At 45.9% G+C, this 13,010-nt stretch overlaps 1 protein-coding gene across 4 annotated transcripts in view; it reads left to right on the forward strand.

Moving 5' to 3' along the window:
* The first annotated feature begins 452 nt into the window (after positions 1 to 452).
* Positions 453 to 13,010, forward strand: part of GCNT2 (glucosaminyl (N-acetyl) transferase 2 (I blood group)) — a 101,064-nt gene continuing 88,506 nt past the window's right edge. Inside the window, exons 1-2 of one of the 4 annotated variants that reach the window (XM_054490069.2) lie at positions 453 to 1,928; positions 3,995 to 4,429. In XM_054490069.2, coding sequence (XP_054346044.2) covers positions 1,004 to 1,928; positions 3,995 to 4,038 — 969 coding nt within the window. In that variant the 5' untranslated portion in view covers positions 453 to 1,003 and the 3' untranslated portion in view covers positions 4,039 to 4,429. Of the gene's footprint in view, positions 1,929 to 3,994; positions 4,430 to 13,010 lie in introns of those variants that run through there. The other 3 variants (XM_054490068.2, XM_054490064.2, XM_054490065.2) reach the window with 3 other exon arrangements.

Below are 13,010 nucleotides of genomic sequence, written 5' to 3' on the forward strand. Positions count from 1 at the left end.
AAGCATTTGTAAATCTGGACATAAGAGCCTCTCTCCTAAAATTCAAAACTGAGATGCTCTTCTTCCTCTAAGCATCAGGGTTCTCTGTCTGCATCCTATGCGGACCAGGGCAAAATAAACTTGAAATTCACTATGTTAGCCGCTATGCAATTTTGGGTGATGATGGGCTATTGGTTGTTTTGTTGTTTTAAAAAAAGAAGTTAGCCTTTATTCATCAGAGTGGCACAGTCACTTTGTGCAGTAAGTTAGGTGGTGAGGTAAGCTTGCTAATTAATGGGCCTTTTAAAGGACTTTACCCAGCAGCAGACAGAATTAACCCCTGGAAAGAATTTAGCCCAGTAGCCAGTCATATGCCATGCCGTATAGCATACCCAGCCAATGGGGAGAGCGAGGTGTGGCTGTGGAAAAAGACAGTTAAGCAATTTTTTTAAAGCACTACATATTTATTGTCAGAATATCTCTCCAGGCAGTATTCACATGCTTTAAACTGAAGCTCGTAGCTTGGCAGTGCAGTTTAAGCAAATAAACTCAGGCTGTTGAACACAATGATTAACAGGAAGCAGGGGAGGGGACATAGTTACTAGACTCGGGGCGGGAGAAGAGGCTGAGGTTAAGGTCTTAGAGCCGATGACTTGCAGAATGGTCACCTCACCCACTCACGATTTCATGGTGGGAACAGGTGGACCCCTGGGAATCAGAACCTCTCTGAGGACATTTGTTTTTGTGTAGACACAGGTTGCAGGTTAGCAGGAGAACAGGCAAGCCAAATGCAAAGGAGCCACTTCAGAAATGTCACAGAAAAGTGAAAATGCAACCTAGTGGTAAATGAAGAGGGGAAGAAGAAAGAAAAAGGACCAGAACCGTGAACTGAAGGGACGGGGAACAGCCAGAGGAGAGCTTCAGCCATCACGAGGATGATTTCGGAACCTGGAGAAAATGTAAGTTAAATATATCTACACTCTGATCCTATCTCGAGAGAGATTTTCTCATTTCCTGGTTGTGAATGATGGGCTCTTGGAAGCACGGTCTTTTTAGCGTGTCTCTTATCTCTGCCCTGATTTTTGTATTTGTTTACAATACTGAGTTATGGGAGAATAAACGTTTTCTGAGGGCAGCTCTGTCCAATGCTTCACTGTTAGCAGAAGCCTGTCATCAGATTTTTGAGGGGAAAGTTTTTTACCCAACAGAAAATGCATTGAAAACTACCCTTGATGAAGCGACCTGCTATGAGTACATGGTTCGAAGTCACTATGTAACAGAAACACTCTCTGAAGAAGAGGCTGGGTTCCCTTTAGCTTACACGGTGACCATCCACAAAGACTTCGGCACTTTTGAGAGGCTCTTCAGGGCGATTTATATGCCCCAAAATGTCTACTGTGTGCACCTGGATCAGAAGGCGACGGATGCCTTTAAAGGTGCAGTGAAACAGTTACTCAGCTGCTTCCCAAATGCTTTTCTGGCTTCCAAGAAGGAGTCGGTCATCTATGGGGGGATCTCCAGGCTCCAGGCTGACCTGAACTGCCTGGAAGACCTTGTGGCCTCTGAGGTTCCCTGGAAGTATGTCATCAACACCTGCGGGCAAGACTTTCCCCTGAAAACCAACAGGGAAATAGTTCAGTATCTGAAGGGATTTAAAGGGAAAAATATCACCCCTGGGGTGCTGCCTCCTGACCACGCTGTTGGACGGACTAAATACGTCCACCAAGAACTGTTAGACCACAAAAATTCCTACGTGATTAAAACAACAAAATTAAAAACTCCTCCTCCTCATGACATGGTGATTTACTTTGGCACGGCCTACGTGGCTCTCACAAGGGACTTTGCTAACTTTGTCCTCCAAGACCAGCTCGCACTTGACTTACTCTCCTGGTCCAAGGACACCTACAGCCCCGACGAACATTTCTGGGTGACACTCAACAGGATTCCCGGTATGTACGTCTCTTAACTTTTATTTTTACAAATAAACACTGCATGGTCAATACTAAATAAGTTGCTTTGAAAAGAGTGGAAAAAATGGGACAAACTTCTTTACAGTTTTAAATGTCAAATTTAAAAAAAATCTTTCATCTGTAAAATGGTAAAATGGAGATGTGTTACATCACCCGCTCTTGTGAACCGCTCTGTTCACAGGACAAAAGACCGAAGGAACACTGGCCATATAAATAAAAACGTGGCCGAGCACGGTGGCTCAAGCCTGTAATCCCAGCACTTTGGGAGGCGGAGGCAGGTGGATCACTTGAGGTCAGGAGTTTGAGAGCAGCCTGACCAACATGGTGAAACCCTGTATCTACTAAAAATACTAAAAAAATTGGCCAGACGTGGTGGTGCCTGCCTGTAATCCCAGCTACTGGAGAGGCTGAGGCAGGAGAATCGCTTGAACCCAAGAGGCAGAGGTTGCAGTAAGCCAAGATTGTGCCACTGCACTCCAGCCTGGGTGACAGATGGAGACTCCATCTCTACATAAATAAATAAATAAAATGTAAACCTTATTCTCTTTTAAGTGTAATGCATTTAAAATCAGGGATATGTATTATAAATAAAATTTGAATGACAATTTGAACATTTCAATAATATTTTTGTCTCTGTTGAAGCTCCCATCCTTTTGAAATGGGAGCAAGATACAACTTTCAAATTTTTTATTTGCAAGTTCTTTTCTGGTCTTGAATCAAAAATCTAAAGCATGGCCAGGCGTGGAGGCTCATGTCTGTGATCCCAGCGCTTTGGAAGGCTGAGGCAGGAGGATCTCTTGAAGCCAGGAGTTTGAGACCAGCCTGGGCAACATAGTGAGACATTGTCTCTTTTTTTTTCAAGAAGTTAAAACAAACAAACAAAAAACCTTATTGCACCTTAAAGATTTCTAGGCTGGGTGCGGTGGCTCACGCCTGTAATCCCAGAACTTTGGGAGGCCGAAGCGGGGAGATCACAAGGTCAGGAGTTCGAGACCAGCCTGGCCAACATGGTGAAACCCCGTTTCTACTAAAAATACCAAAAATTAGCCAGGCGTGGTGGCGTGTGCCTGTAATCTCAACTTCTCAGAAGGCCGAGGCAGGAGAATCTCTTGAACCCAGGAGGTGGAGGTTGCAGTGAGCTGAGATCACGTCGTCGCACTCCAGCGGAGACTCTGTCTCAAAAAAGAAAAAAAAAAAGATTTCTAGACCAGTGCCTCCATTTTATAGATGAAGAAACTTCAATGTGATTACATGATGTGCTCAAATCCCACAGCAAGTAAGCAAATGCACCAATTATAAACCAGGTCTCCTAAGCCTGATGTTCTTTTTAGGTTGTCTTTCAATAAGGTCTCAATTGTTGCTAAATCAATTCCTTCTGTCCTTTGGTCCAAGTTCCAAATGATTTTTGAATAATCTCAAGTTGTTTATAGTGAACCAATTTAGTCCTGCTAGTTTAATTCAAAATAAGAATTCATATTCGCAGTTCAAAGGAAAAAGTAACTGGAACCTGTATGAAGATCACAGTCCTGGTTTCTTTGAATTGCTGGTTCAACCCTGGATGCATATTACGATCATCTGGGGCTTCTAAAAATACCTAAGCCAGGGCCTGTTTCCCTCCTTGGGGCAAGACCTAACTATTGATATTTGTACAGCTTCCAAGTGATTCTCATGTACAGCCAGGGGCATAAACCATTGCAGGTGCTTGTTTTAGATATTGGCATACAAAGCTTCATAGGCTTAGAATTCTCTTTAAGTCTGATTTTCTGAGCCAGAAGGGGAAGTATAGTGATCAAAAGAAATGAGGGCTCAGGCAAGTCTGGTGGGGAAAACACAGAGCTGTTTAAATAGAATTGTAGTGTCCAGAGTAAGGGAAGTGAAAGCCTCACTTCTCTCCCATGTGCTTGGAGTAGGATGTAGACTCTTCAGGTCTGGCCACCCTACTGTACGGGGAGACATTGACACAGCAGTTCCAAAGAGAGCAGCCAGGGAGGTAAAAAGGCCAATCCCCACTTTTTTTTTTTTTTTTTTTTTTTTTTTTTTTTTAGAGAAGACCAAGACAAAAAGGATAATTGATTTGGAAAAGACTTGAAGAGAGATCGGTGTCTTTACCTAATTAAAAGATTTGCTCAGGAAAGAGAAATTAGACCAACTCTGTCGTTTTGGAAGTAGAATCTCGGGCCAGCGGTTGGGAGATGAGGACACATGGAGCTGGGAATAGAATGGGCAGCTTCCTCAATGGTGAGCAAAGCCACGGGAAGCAGGGCTGGGGACGTGCTGCCGAGGAAACCTCAAGGATTGGACCGGATGGCCTCCGAGTCCCTTCCCACTCTGAGTCTGTGATCCTAATCAGGGGACTGAACAGAAACTTTAAGGGAAACCCCCTGACTTCTCGACTGGATGTATCTTTGGAGCTGGATTTTTACACCCCGTGTTAGCAATAACAGATTGGCAAAGCAATAGAAAACAAATGCACCAATTCATGTTTTTCAGAAACCTAACAAAAGTTAGCCCCTGAAGTCATTTCTGTGTTATGTGTGTGGAGGATCACTGCCGGAGGACCCTGACCAGCCCTGCCAACTTTTTTTTCTTTTTTCTTTTTGGATCTCACTCTGTCATCCAGGCTGGAGTGCGGTGTCACAATCACGGCTCACGGCCTCAACCTCCCAAAGTGCTGGGATTACAGGTGTGAGCCATACAGCACCCGGCCCGTGCTGGTCTTGACCTCCCAGGCTCAAGCCTTCCAAGAGGCTGGGACTACAGGCACGTGCCCCCATGCCTGGCTAATTTTAACTTTTGTAGAGACGAGGTCCTGCTGTGTTGCCAGCGCTGGTCTTGAACTCCTGGGCCCAAGCGATCCTCCTGCCTCAGCCTCGTGAGCCACCACATCAGGCAAGCCCTGCCAACTCTTTCCTGACCTGAGGCAGGGCTGAATGTAGGAGGTGAGGGAATTAGAAACCTAAGGGTTGTCTTGTTTAATTATTACTCCTGCTATGTGGAGATCTGAGCCATTTTCCATTGTAAGGGTCCTACTGGTTGATGTGTATATGTTGTGGATTTGGCCTTTTTTTTTTTTGGGGGGGGGCAGGGGTGCGAGGGACATTTTGAGATTGTTCCAATTCATTGTAGTGATTGAGGGATTATGATTAGGATTCTGTAAAGTAACTAGTCCAGGCCAGGTGTGGCTCACACCTGTAATCTCAGCACTTCGGGAGGCCGAGCCGGGTGGATTGCCTGAAGTCAGGAGGTCAAGACCAGCCTGGCCAACATGGTGAAACCTATCTCTACTAAAAATACAAAAATTAGCCGGGTGTGGTGGCACGTGCCTGTAATCCCAGCTACTTGGGAAGCTGAAGCAGGAGAATCACTTCAACCCGGGAGGCGGAGGTTGCAGTGAGCCAAGATCCTGCCACTGCACTCCCGTCTGGGCGACAGAGTGAGACTCCATCTCAGAAATAAAAATTAAAAAAATAAATTAGTCCAGAAAAACATCTCACAGCTAAAGTGGTCTCATGGGAAGGGAGAACAGCACTGCCGAATAGGAATGCTGCAATGGGAGCCATAGATCTAAAATCAAATTTTAGATTTTCCAGGAGCCACATTAAAAGAAGTAAAAAGAAGCAGATGATATGCATTTAAAGAATGTATTTTATGCCGGGTGTGGTGGCTCACGCCTGCAATCCCAGCACTTTGGGGAGCCGAGGTGGGCGGATCACTTGAGGTCAGGAGTTTGAGACCAGCCTGGCCAACATGGTGAAACCCCAACTCTACTAAAAATACAAAAAACTAGCCAGGCATGGTAGCTTGTGCCTGTAACCCCAGCTACTCGGGAGGCTGAAGCAGGAGAATCGCTTCAGCGATTTAGGAGAACCGGGAGGCAGAGGTTGTGGTGAGTCGAGATCATGCCACTATACTCCAGCCTGGGTGACAGAGCAAGACTCTGTCTCAAAAAAGAAAAAAAAAAAAATGTATTTTGTTTAACTCAGTTTGAAATATCACTTTTACATGTGGCCTGTGGCTGCGACCACAGGCAGGGGAGGTGGACCACACATCCTCATTGCTGGTGCAGTGGTCAGGCTCTGCTGCCCTAGCAGCACCGAGACGTTGGTCGTCCTCATGTCGCACAGTCTCCACCTCTGCTGGTTTTGCTTTGCCTGCTTCTTCTACTTTATTTGAAATTCTTGCCTGTGCTTCAGCACTTCCCCTGGTTTATGGGCTCCTCCACCCTGTGGGTTCTACTTCCTATGTCTTCCCCTGGTATCTGCCAGATTCCACGCTGCTCTTTTTTTTTTAAGATGGATTCTCACTCTGTCACCCAGGCTGGAGTGCAGTGGTGTGATCTTAGCTCACTGCAACCTCCGCCTCCTGGGTTCAAGCAATTCTCCTGTCTCAGCCTCCCAAGTACCAGGGATTACAGGTGCGTGACACCACGCTTGGCTAATTTTTGCATTTTTAGTAGAGACGGGGTTTCACCATGTTGGCCATGCTAGTCTTCTGACCTCAGGTGATCCACCTGCATTGGCCTCCCAAAATGCTGGGATCACAGGCGTGAGCCACTGCGCCTGGCCCATGCTGCTCTCTTGACAGCAAGTGCTCTCTGTGTCCCATTCAGATGTCCCCAGAGAGTCCTGCCTTAGGTCATGCAGCCATTGTATTATACAATGAGGATCCCCGTTCTCATTCCACTCTACCTCTCAGGCTGCGGCTGACCTCTTTGCGGACAGCTGCCCTTTATGTAGCCCCAAGTTGTCCAGTCAGCTGTGACCAGGGTGGCAGGGTCATGTGGTTTAAAAAAGTAAAGCTTGGGTAACACAGATACCTTGTGTCTACAAAAAATATCAAAAAATAGGCATGGTGGCATGCACCTGTAGTCTCAGCTGCTGGAGAAATTGAGGCAGGAGGATCGCTTGAGCCCAGGAGGTCAAGGGTACAGTGAGCTGCAATAGCACCACTACACTCAGACTGGGCAACAGAGTGCGACTCTGTCTCAAAAAATGGAAAAATAAATAAGCAAGTAATAAAAACATGGGGCCGGGCACAGTGGCTCAAGCCTGTAATACCAGCTCTTTGGGAAGCTGAGGTGGGCGGATCACCTGAGGTCAGAAGTTCGAGGCCAGCCTGGTCAACATGATGAAACCCCGTCTCTACTAAAAATGCAAAAATTAACCCGGTGTGGTTGGTGCATGCCTGTAATCCCAGCTACTCAGGAGGCTGAGGCAGGAGAATCGCTTGAACCTGGGAGGCGGAGGTTGCAATGAGCCGAGATCGCGCCACTGTACTTCAGCCTGGGTGACAGAGCGAGACTTCATCTCAAAAACAAAAACAGACAAAAACATGGTCCATCCAGCAGGTCCTCTGGAGGCCTCTCAGAGGATAAGACTCTGCATGGCCTGCTCAGGTGAAGGTGCCCATGAGGAGAACAGTGTTACAGAAAGGGGAGTTCACACATGGCTTTAAAGATGTCCAAGAAGCCTCACAAGCTGTTCTGAAATTAGGGCTTCCTGCCCTCACTTTTTCCTCTCCCCACTTCCATCTTTTACCCTTAATCTGGTCCACGACAAGATGGCATGCCTTTTAGTTTCTTATCTGATTCAGCTGTTGATGATTTCCATTTATAAGCCCAAGATGCACGTTCATTCGCCTCCCACTTTCTTCCTGAGTTATTATTGATCCTCTGGGTTGGATGGCTCTGCCTGTGATAGGGACATTCTGTGAGTTTATTCCATTGGTCATGTGTGCCTTGGATTTTACACATTTCAAAACTGACCAGTGATTTCTGTTTCACTTGCTACAAAGGAGTGTTTTGAATGTAACTCCATGGGAGTTTGTTTCATACTCACATTAAAATAGGAATGAATGCAAAAACGGCCTTTCCTGGGAGCAGGCTTTGTGGGCTGTGGGAGGAAGGAGTGCCAAGGTGTCCAAAGGGGAAGGAATAGAGAAAGGAAGATACTGGGGGGTGATGGAGGGCCCGGAAGACAGACCCTCTCTACTTCCAATTTGTTTTTCCCCTGGAGCCAGCCTGTGGACCAGCCCTATTGATATTCCATGGCAGGCATCTTCCCCTGAACCCTAAATGTGGGTGGCTCATTGTATTTCTATTTGCCGTAGAGTCCATACTACTATGTCACTGTTTGAGGCTGGTATATCCCGTTAGTCCCTCTATATGTAAAAATGCAATGCTGAGGTTCCAGGTGCCGAGACCTTGAGAGATGCAACTTTGGGAGCAGAGAAGGGCAGATCTGAATCAAGGTGGTCTTGGGAACTCATCCTTGAGCCCCAGGGATGTGGCTGGGATCTTACTGTGTGCAGAGGGAATTGATATTCCCCAAACCAATGGAGCACACAGAGCTTCTGAGATGCTGGGCGAATGGACAGACTTGAAGGGGAGGAAAATTGGGGGATTTGTACTATTAGCTCTGCTTAAATAATCTCGGTTTTTTATATCTGCCAGAAATATCGATTTTTGCCAACTTCTTTTTTTTTTGAGACAGAGTCTTGCTCTGTCACCCAGGCTGGAGTGCAGTGGTGCGATCTCGGCTCACTGCAAGCTCTGCCTCCCGGGTTCAAGCCATTCTCCTGCCTCAGCCTCCTGAGTAGCTGGGACTACAGGCGCCCGCCACGGCACCCGGCTAATTTTTTGTATATTTAGTAGAGATGGGGTTTCACCATGTTGGCCAGGATGATGTTGATCTCTTGACCTCGTGATCCACCCACCTTGGCCTCCAAAAGTGTTGGGATTACAGGCGTGAGCCGCTGTGCCGGGTCTCTTGTCAACTTCTAGAAAAGGAAATCAGAGAGTTCGGACATCTGTGAGTTACTTTTTTTTTTTTTGTGATGGAGTCTCACTCTGTCACCCAGGCTGGAGTACAGTGGCGTGATCTCGGCTCACTGCAACTTCTGCTTCCTGGGTTCAAGTAATTCTCCTGCCTCAGCCTCCCGAGTACCTGGGATTACAACCTCTGCTTTCCGGGTTCAAGCGATTCTACTACTTCAGCCTCCTGAGTAGCTGGGACTACAGGCGCCCGCCACCACGCCCGGCTAATTTCTGCTGCTTCAGTAGAGACGAGGTTTCACCATGTTGGCCAGGCTGGTCTCAAACTCCTGACCTGGTGATCCGCTCACCTCTGCCTCCCAAAGTGCTGGGATTACAGGTGTGAGCCACCGCTCTCAGCCACCTGTGAGTTCTTCTCAGGGAAACACAGTTTCTTAGGAAGGTGGTAAATGGCCTGACAGACTTCATTTTTTAAATAGGTAGATTATCAAGAAAACAATGGCATTAGTTTTATCACTTCCCTAGAAGAAGAAAGGAAGTGTTTAATCTGCAAGTGATCTTATCTTTGCTAACTATTGTCTTCCCTCTTCACTGATCACTGAGTTTGTTCTTCGGACATTCTGTGACTCACGCTCTATCCTTCCTTTCTTCTTCCTCCTTCCCAGCTAAGTTAGACTACAGATGCTCTTCGACTTACAGTGGGGTTACATCCCAAGAAACTCATTGCAAGTGGAAAATACCATAAATCAAAAATGCATTTAATGGCCACGTGGGGTGGCTCACACCTGTGATCCCAGCACTTTGGGAGGCAGGTGGATCACTAGAGGTCAGGAGTTTGAGACCATCCTGGCCAACATGGTGAAACCCTGTCTCTACTAAAAATACAAAAATTAGCCGGGCGTGGTGGCGGGCGCCTGTAATCCCAGCTACTTGGGAGGCTGAGGCAGGGGAATCGCTTGAACCCGGGAGGCAGAGGTTGCAGTGAGCCGAGATCGTGCCACTGCACTCCAACTCCCAAAGAGGGATATTCTGTCACAAAATAACCAAACCAAACCAAAACAAAACAAAGAAAACGAAAGAAAAGAAAATGCATTTAATGTACCTAATCTACCAAACATCCTAGCTTAGCCTAGCCTCCCTTAAACATGCTCAGAACACTTACATTGTTAGCCTACCGATGGGCAAAATCATCTTACACAAAGCCTATTTTATAATAAAGTGGTGTCTATGTCATGTGATTTCTTGAATACAGTACACTATAGAGTACGGTATCGGTTGTTTACCCTCGTGATCTCGTAGCTGACTGGGAGCTGGGGCGGCCTGCCGCTGCCAGCATCATGAGAGTATCCTACCACACCTCGTTAGCCTGGGAAAAGACCAACATTCAAAAGTCAAAATATGGTTTCTACTTAAATGCCCATTGCTTTTGCACATCATAAGGTAAAAAAATTATAAGTTGAGGCCGGGCGTGGTGGCTCACACGTGTAATCCTAGTACTTTGGGCAGCCGAGGCGGGCAGATCACCTGAGGTCAGCAGTTCGAGACCAGCCTGGCCAACATGGTGAAACCCCGTCTCTACTAAAAAGGTAAAAATTAGCCGAGCATGGTGGTGCACGCCTGTAATCCCAGCTACTCGGGAGGCTGAGGCAGGAGAATCGCTTGAACCTGGGATGCAGAGGTTGCAGTGAGCTGAGATCACACCATTGCACTCCAGCCTGGGCGACAAGAGCGAGACTCCATCTCAAAAAAATATATATATATGTATAAGTTGAACTCTTATAAGTCAGGGACCGTCTGTATTCTTTCCTGAATTCATACCCATGACACCTTAAATATAAACCCTGATAGATCTCATGGCATCTGTGTTTTGTTATGGAATAACAGGCTTAGTTGCTGAAAGTCATAAAGTGACACAGCACAACTGAGGACTGCTAATGATTTTGACTTTTTTTGAGTTTATAAAAAGATTGTAATTTCCCCAGATCAGAAATTGCCCCAGTATGTAGTTTAATTGATTTATATGCATTTTATGTATCCATATATATTACCATCAAAAATGGCTTTTGCATAATAATGATAATGTATATGAATAGTTTTGCTTTGCCAATTACACCATCTTCTGGGATCTCAGAGGAATAACCAGAGACATGACCCTGTTTTAATATTCTGTTGCTCCTTTAGGTAGCAATTTCCTTTTTAAAACCAAAAAATAGTGTTTCTTCCTATGGGGACCTATCTTAATTTTATACTGAAGAAGCTGAAAGTAGATTGATGAGAAAGAAAAAAATAAGGGTTGGGCCCAGCTGGAGTATAGTCAGATGACATCAATTAGAATGTATTTAAGATTTAAGTGGACTGGTGAATGGGTTGGAAAAATAGTCTAAAGATTCGTTTACTCTCTAATAGAGTTAGAGGGTAGCTCACACTCACTGGTGGGGTTTAGAAACAAACAGGCCTGAGTTTAAAGCCTATCTCTATAGCTCACTGTCTCTTTTTTTTTTTTTTTTTTTTTTTTTTGAGACAGAGTTTCGCCCTTGTTGCCCAGGCTGGAGTGCAATGGCACGATCTCGGCCCACTGCAACCTCCACCTCCCGGGTTCAAGCGATTCTCCTGCCTCAGCCTCCCGAGTTGCTGGGATTACAGGCATGCACTACCACGCCTGGCTAATTTTGTATTTTTAGTAGAGACGGAGTTTCTCCAAGTTGGTCAGGCTGGTCTTGAACTCCTGACCTCAGGTGATCCGCCCACCTCAGCCTCCCAAAATGCTGGAATTACAGGCATGAGCCACTGCACCCAGCCCTGCCATCTCTTTAACTTTGGGCAAATGCCTCATTTCACTGAGCCTGATTGTTCATCTATATCCCGGGGATAAAATATCTGTTTGTAGGACTGTTGAAGGATTAGAAAGTACACAAACTATACCTGGCACATGATAGAAACTCATTAAATGTAGAGAGAGAGAAAACAGATTAACTTCTCAGGTGTTGATTTTTGAGATTTTAATGTTACGATTCTAAAAATTCTATTTGCAACTAAAACAAAAAACAAAACCCTTTAACATTTGGTTTTGAAAGCATAAGGTCTAATTTTTTGTTAGAAATCAGGTATGTGAGGCCGGGCGTGATGGCTCATGCCTGTAATCCCAACACTGGGAGGCCAAGGCAGGAGGATCAGAGGATTGCTTGAGACCAGCCTGGGCAACATAGTGAAATTCCATCTCTACTAAAAATACAAAAGTTAACCGGGCTTGGAGGCGCGTGCCGGTAGTCCCAGCTACTTGGGAGGCTGAAGCAGGAGGATTGCTTGAGCATGGGAGGTCGAGGCTGCAGTGAGAGGTGGTCGTGACATTGCACTCGAGTCTTGGTGACAGAGTGAGACCCCATCTCAAAAAAAGGAAGGGAAGGAAGGAAAAGGAAGAAAGTAAAGGATGGAAGGAAGGAAGAAGGGAGGGAGGGAGGAATACATTAGGTATGTGGCTGAAGAGGTTCCCTTGGGTATAGTTCTTAGCAATGTCACCTGTCTGTAGTCTTGTACCAGGAAGTAGCATTCTGTGACTAAAGCCCCCTACCTCTCCAGGCTTCTCACTTTAGACTTGTGTGAAGCCAAATGGCCTCCACAACCTTGTTCATGCTGTCTTCTTGTTCTGGAATACTCTTTATCTTTGCTGCTCGTTCTCATCTGTTCTCTTCAAGATCCAGTTGAAAAGTCACGGCCTCAGCTGCTTTACACTCCTGCAGAAGCAGCTCCCCTGCCGCCACTTTATCCATGCTTCTCTTGCAATGCCGCCTCCATTGCATCTTAACAATTTGTGTAGATCTCAGTCCCCTCTATCCCCGGGCCCTGCCCACCCCCAACCACCAACACACCAAATGTGAGCATGCAACCGAATGATTGGCCCAGGACCTAGCCTTTTATCCAGCTTCATCACTGAGCAGGCTTCCAATATCACTTTGCATGAGGGATGGAGAAATGGAAGAGAAATGGTCTGCATGTCTAATAAAATGTTCTCTACAAGTGGAGAAAATTCCCCTTCAGCATTACAGGAAGTTTATTTTCTGATTTTTCAATTCTAGCTCAGCTTTTAAGCAGTCCACAGGGTGGGATTCCTAAATCTAAACCCCAATTCCTCCATCACTTCCACCAACTTTTTCAAAGGACAAATATCCTTTGCTGCCACCTATGCTAAATCCATTAGAAAACACTCTTGGGAATGTGGTCTGCCTTTGGGAGTTCTTAGTCATCTGATTGCTAGGGTCAGTATCAATTACCGTCCATCCATTTTGAGGACT

The sequence above is a fragment of the Pongo pygmaeus genome, chromosome 5 (genome assembly GCF_028885625.2).
Source record: "Pongo pygmaeus isolate AG05252 chromosome 5, NHGRI_mPonPyg2-v2.0_pri, whole genome shotgun sequence".
In the NCBI taxonomy this organism is placed as follows: Eukaryota; Metazoa; Chordata; class Mammalia; order Primates; family Hominidae; genus Pongo; species Pongo pygmaeus.